Genomic DNA, 6760 nt, shown 5'->3' on the forward strand with positions numbered 1-6760 from the left:
CTGGGTTTGGGTCTGGTGTGGTTGATTGGTGTTGGCGTTCTGTGTGCCTCTGGATCTGGTGTCAGTTTTTGTGGGGAGGGCTAATTTCCAGATGTCTGGCAAGCGGGATGTGTCGTCACGCTTGTTCATGTTGTGAGGGTGTTTCTCTATCTCGATGGCTTCCATGATTATTCTCTTGTGGTGATGTTCCGTGTTAAAGAGCAATTTGGAATCTGCAAAATTAATTTCGTGTCCTGTTTCTTTCATGTGTTGCAAACCTGTACATGGAACACTTTGAAACCAATGCTTTAGACAAGTCAGAACACAAACCCAAACTTTGGCTCAGATATGTTGACGACACCTTTGTAATTTGGCCACACGGGAAAGAAAAACTGGATAGCTTCCTCACACATCTCAACAACTTACACCCCAAAATACAATTCACTATGGAAATAGAAGCCAACAACCAACTTCCCTTCCTTGACGTCCTAATCTACAAAAAACCTGATGGCTCCCTAGGACACACTATCTACCGGAAAAAAACACACACCAACCGCTACTTACATGCACAATCACACCACCACCCTGCACAAATAAACTCCGTAGCCAAGACTCTCATCTCCAGAACCAAACGCCTGGCTGACAAAGACCACTTGACAACTGAGTTACAGAATCTCTCAAACGTGTTAATTGCCAATGGATACCAGCAAAACAGGATTACGAAGCTAATCCAAAAGGAAACACCCCCCAAAAACCAAGACACAGAAGAAAACAATGGCATGGCCCTCCTTCCTTATATCAAGGGCACTACAGATAAAATTAGCAAAATCCTCCATAAACACAATATCAAAACAGCCTTTTGCACCAACCAAAAAATAGCCAATATCCTCAGAAACCCCAAGGATAAAATCCAGTTGGAAAACCAAGGGATCTATGAAATACCCTGCAAAGTCTGCCCAGCCACGTACATTGAACAAACAAACAGACGAATAAATGCACGTATCGCAGAACACAAGAATGCCGTCAAAAAAGAAGAAAAAACTTCCTCTCTTTTCCAACACATGAAAGAAACAGGACACGAAATTAATTTTGCAGATTCCAAATTGCTCTTTAACACGGAACATCACCACAAGAGAATAATCATGGAAGCCATCGAGATAGAGAAACACCCTCACAACATGAACAAGCGTGACGACACATCCCGCTTGCCAGACATCTGGAAATTAGCCCTCCCCACAAAAACTGACACCAGATCCAGAGGCACACAGAACGCCAACACCAATCAACCACACCAGACCCAAACCCAGACCCTCTCCACAGATGAATTACAGACACCATCCAGTAGCCAATCCATGGTGGCACCTCCGGATGCTGCACCCCCCTGCAATCCCTACACAGATCTGGCTGACACAAGCCACAAAACCACAGCTCGCCCCTATACACGAAGCCAAGCCAGAGCACAACTAAGTACAGTACAGCCATCTTCTCAGGAAAACTCTTCACAAAGTTCAAGAGGTCAAGACACAAAGACTTTAACAACTAATCCACACCTAATGACCCACCTAAGTGGTACTCAGGATATCACTCAAGAAATCACTCAAGATATCTCTCAAGTAATTAAGGAACAAAAGAAGAAAAGGCACACTAGCCTGGGAACTTCCTCTCTGCCCAGAACATTGGAGGCTATACACCACACCCCCTCTACAGTATTTATAGGAACTCAAACACTGAGATCCTGCTCTGTTCCAGTAACAAGAAGCCGAAAGCACCAGCCTGAAGATGACGAGTGAGACCTCGTCGAAACGTCGCCTAGACACCCCAACTTTTACACGGGAAGACACCCGAGGACACCAAAACCTGCATATATATATATATATATATATATATATATATATATATATATATATATATTTTAAAAAGAAATTATTCAGCTGAACTGACCTCGATTCCTCTTCCAACAACTACAATTCCCAGAATGATTTCCCTTTTCACAGGGAACTCTTCATGGGTAATTGTAGTTCAAAAGTTCAAATATACCAAGCACTCCAACCCAATGTTTAAATATTAGAAAAGGCATATTAAATATAGCAATGCTCACTGTTAGATGTAAGTGGTTGTAGCAGTAATATTTCATTATTGAATCAATTATGGAAATGTTTATTTACCTGTAAAAATTAGTCATGATTTACAGACATGCAGGCTTCCTGGAAAGGTCCTGATATGAATGATATAATTATACAAATTAGCATTAATTTACAGTAATGTAAATCTTCTAGAAGGATCTTATGGATATTGTTGTATGCTTCATTTTATTAAATATAAGCTTTTTTAAATAAAAAATTAAGAGATTAATCTGCTGTAAGTAATTTTACAAAACGCAACAACAATTTATATATCACTTTTCCACTGAGGTGGTCTGCATAATTTATTCCCTCCCCAGCTCGTCCTCACAACAAACCTGTGAATCAGGTTGAGTAGAGAAACAGTGACTGGCCAAAGATCACCCCAATGGGCTTCATGGCTGAGTGGGAATTTGAACCCTGATTTCCCAGGTATCTTATTCTTTCGTGATCACTTCCAGCCGAGTAAGATTGTCTTCCATAAACACGGTTTTAACAATGAGTCCGTAAGTGACTGTGGAGGCCAATTCTGGATCCACACGTCCTTCCACAGTAGGGACATTGGTTTCCGGGCGGGAGTTGATCATGGTGTGGATTTGCCAAGCATGCCTTCCTCTTAGCACATTTCTCCCTTGCATCCTGAGTTTGAGTGTCTTCAAAGCCCATGATACCTTTGGTAAAGGCTGTTCTCCAACTAGAGCACTCACAGGCCAGTGTTTCCCAGTTGTCAGTGTTTATACTACATTTTTCTAGATTTGCCTTGAGACAGTCTTTGAACCTCTTTTGTTGACCACCAGCATTACGCTTTCCATTTTTAAGTCGGAATAGAGTAGTTGCTTTGGAAGACGATCATCAGGCATCTGCACAACATGACCAGTCCAATGAAGTTGATGATGAAGAATCATTGCTTCAACACTGGTGATCTTTGCTTCTTCCAGTACACTGATATTAGTTCGCCTGTCTTCCCAAGCATTGTGTAAAATTGTTCGGAGACACCATTGATGGATCTTTCGAGGAGTTGGAGATGGCGTTTGTAAGTAGTCCATGTTTCACAAGCATATAGTAAGGTTGGTAGTACAATAGCTTTGTAAACAAGCATTCTGGTTTCCCTGTGAATGTCCCGGTCCTCAAACACTCTGCACTTCAATCGAGAGAAAGCTGCACTTGCAGAGCTAAGACGATACTGGATTTCAGCATCAGTGTTGGCCCTTGTGGAAAGCTAACTGCGTAAGTAGAAGAAGTGATCAACGTTTTCCAATGTTACACCATTGAGTTGGATTTGTGGCACTGCAGAGGGGTTATTTTGTACTTGCTGGTGCAGCACTTTGGTTTTTTGGATGTTGAGTGATAGGCCAAGCTTTTCGTAAAGTATAATGCTCTAAGCACTATGCAACACTACTCTCCCCATCCCACTTTCACCTAAGCTTATAAACCTGCATACACTCATCAGCTCCTGCCTTGCTTCCATTCTTGATAGCATTCATTTTCATTCCCCTTTAAAGCACCTGTCAAAACAGACCTTTAAATTTGGTTTGGCTGTCAGGCACTGTGAAAGGATTTCTCTCCACACAATTATGCTTATTGCAAAATGAATTGCATGGCCAACTTCTAAGAGAGAGACTAAGTATAGCTTCACAGGATTTGGGGCAGGATTTGTATGTGTTACAGCATATATGGGCCAGGGCTGGCTTTGGATGGTAGTAATTTAGGGCATCTGCCAGGGCCCCCAGATTAGTTGAGGGCTCCCATTTCAAAACAATCAGATGCAATATCAAGAGGAGACCTAGTTTGCATGTCCCACCTGTGAGGGTGCCAGTCAACCTACGCTGGAGTCAGCACTGATCCAAGCAGCAAGTTTGCATACATGTGTGGGATCATAACTCTTACAACAATAAGCAGCCTAGAGCCAGTCATACAATGCTTGCTGCACGACAAAAAACAGAAGGAAGGTACAGAAGCCAGAAGGCATGCAAAAAAGGGGGACTTGTTCTCAAAAGTGCCAGCTAATACAATTTATTACAGTTCAATGCATTTCAGAACACAGAGCCCTTCTTTCTCAAGAGGCCACTTTGGTGGCAATATTTGCGCAAGTAAGAAAGTTTAAAATTGCTCCAGAAGAATGAATCTCGGTTTGGTTCAATAGAAGGCAGCTTCGTATGTTCCCATCTGGCGTGTCACTTGCCTTGGGCCATACCCAACTCTAGTGTATGGCCTGATGAGAGGATGTGACCCTTAAAGGGCTGGGAAAGCTTCCCCACCTGTTAAAATTGGATTGACTTCCAGCAATATGTAAAACTTCCATCATACGTAAAGCTTTCAGCCACCCCTTTAAGAGACATAGGGCTCGCTGGTAAAATAGCCACCATCACTAACATTACATTCTCCTTCCTCGTCTTGAGGGTGCCTTGGAGATGTTTCATCCAGATAAAGACTAGACCTGTCTTGCTTAATTTATGAGAACTAACAAGACCCTCGCTCATGATGGGGCTGCAGATTGCCAATTAATTTGTCCTGCAGAGTATTTAGGAGGCCAGTTAGCATTGTCCCTGCAGATTGCCAGCATGGTCTGTACATCTCCCCTCACTTTTAATTAAACACAATTCTGCTCAGAAATGATGCCTTTAAACCTTTTTCCTGGTCCCGCCCCCCCCCCCCCGCCCCATGTTTCAGCAACTGCTTGCAGCTGCTGTGCTGAAGTTTTAATTTTCCACTTCTTCATGGTCTGATTTGTTAATGCTTGTTCTTCATCAAAAATTAAATGGATGTTCTCAGTAATCTCCCAGATTTAAAAGGGGTTAACTGTGTGCCTGCATTTCTTTGCTGCTTGGCTGCAAATCCAGTGATGAAGCAGAAAAAAAGGAGGCGTTTCTCCTCCTCCACCACCACCACCACCACTCACTAATAGAACAAAATCCTTCTACGGCATATGCAAGCAAACCAAATTATGATTACATTTAACTGGATATTTATTGAATGACTTATGTGTCCCTTTTTAATGTAGTTACTGCCATAAAGCAATAAGCAATGGCAAATGTTCACATGAAGCTCAAAAGGAGCTGGTGCTTCAATATTGTGATGTGTTTGAGGCACAGGTTTCAGTTGCACCCATGGAGTATCTCTTGGCACCAGACAGAGTGGGGGAGCCCCCGCTTGCATGAAGCACTTGGGGAGTGACTGTCACCAGTCCTAAGCCGGTTGGGATAGAGCAGGTTAGACTCAGAAATGGGGGAGAAATTCAATTCAGTTTGTATTCAAAGGCCATCTTACCAAATGCACATTTCTGGAAACTGTATGCAAACTGAAACTTAGTCATCCTTTCAAATGCAAACTTCTCTGAATTTTGCAATGCAGATCTCCAGCCATGTAAGGTGCACAAAAATGCATATATTACAGTGTGCATATAAATGCACATATCAGAGAAAACAGCATACAAAAATACAACAGAATGGAAGTAATGTGTATAGCGGACAAAACTGTGTATAAAAATGTGCATAGTAGGTGAAATTTGCGCAAAAATTATGGCATTTTTTTCCATGAAGTGACAAAAGGTTTCCAGTGAGCACAATTTACAAAATTAGACAGGTGGATTGTTGTTTTGCTTTCAGGCTGGTTATTTTTTGCCTCCCATTTCTTGACTTTGGTTTTTGCTTTAAAGCTGCTCTCTGTAGATGAACAGTTAGTTCTGCCACATCCCTGCCAGAAATACTTCAGGCCTCTGCTTTCCAAACCACCAAAAAAGAGGATCTGCCTATTGGATCCATTCCCAGACTTGTTGTTGGCTCTATCCCTGACCCAGGATGCTCTTGGGAACCTTTTGAGAGAGGGGGGCAGAATGAGTTCAGCTGATCACCTATTCTGAAAGAGACCTTTTCTAGAGGCGGGTTCTAAATGTCACTCTGGCAAGAAAAAAGATGAGCAAATTCCACTGGCACTGATGAAGATCTTATTGAAATGTGTTAAGCTTCCTATGAGTCTATTTTTTCCTTCTTCAAAAAATAACCTTTCTGCTTGGCAGTAATGACTTGAGGCTTGCCTCTTTTCTCAAAGGCTGCATTCACACAGCAGCTTATTCCACTTCCCCAGTGTTTCCCTAACTGTTAATTTCCACATTATATTTGCATGTGCACACTAAGTAAAAGCCACTGCTAGAAAATTAATGGAATGCAGGGCAGGCTTAGCACTCATTTCTGAGTTAGTTGATTCCAGAAAAAAAAAAAATCTGTTTGCAGCCCCAGTCTTGCTGATGCTCTGCCTTACACCAGCCTTGCCCAGGTAAGCTGTTGTAATGCCAGGACTGGAAGGGTTGTTCCACAGCTCTACCCTGCCACTAAGGAAGAAGGAGAAATCTGATTGAGCTCAAATTTAAAGGTGAACCTACTTAATTTGCACTTTCTGAGGGGAAATACAGCCAAGACACAGCCATCTTTCAGAAGCTGTACTTATCCGAATTTTGCAATGCAGTCATCCAGGCAAGAAATAGGTACAAAAAATGCATACACTGGGATAAAGAGTGCATAAAAATGCACATGTTTCTGAAAATGCCATGCAAAATGTGTGGTTTTGTTTTTTTTAGGGGGGGGGGTTGCATATTCCTGTCCAGTAGAGAAAACCCAATCAAGAGTGTGTTGGACCAATGACATTTAGCAATAAACTAACTTGAC

At 42.2% G+C, this 6760-nt stretch overlaps 1 protein-coding gene across 1 annotated transcript; it reads left to right on the forward strand.

Moving 5' to 3' along the window:
* Positions 1-271: 271 nt before the first annotated feature.
* LOC309350281 (uncharacterized protein) lies at positions 272-5257 on the forward strand (the record flags this gene model as incomplete). The annotated part of the gene is made up of 2 exons (XM_081877159.1): positions 272-1618; positions 5101-5257. The coding sequence occupies exons 1-2, from the start codon at positions 426-428 to the stop codon at positions 5255-5257; spliced, it is 1350 nt and encodes a 449-aa protein (XP_081733285.1). The 5' UTR covers positions 272-425.
* Between the last annotated feature and the right edge of the window lie 1503 nt (positions 5258-6760).

Source organism: Podarcis erhardii (genome assembly GCF_964252035.2).
Source record: "Podarcis erhardii genome assembly, chromosome: 1".
Lineage (NCBI taxonomy): Eukaryota > Metazoa > Chordata > Lepidosauria > Squamata > Lacertidae > Podarcis > Podarcis erhardii.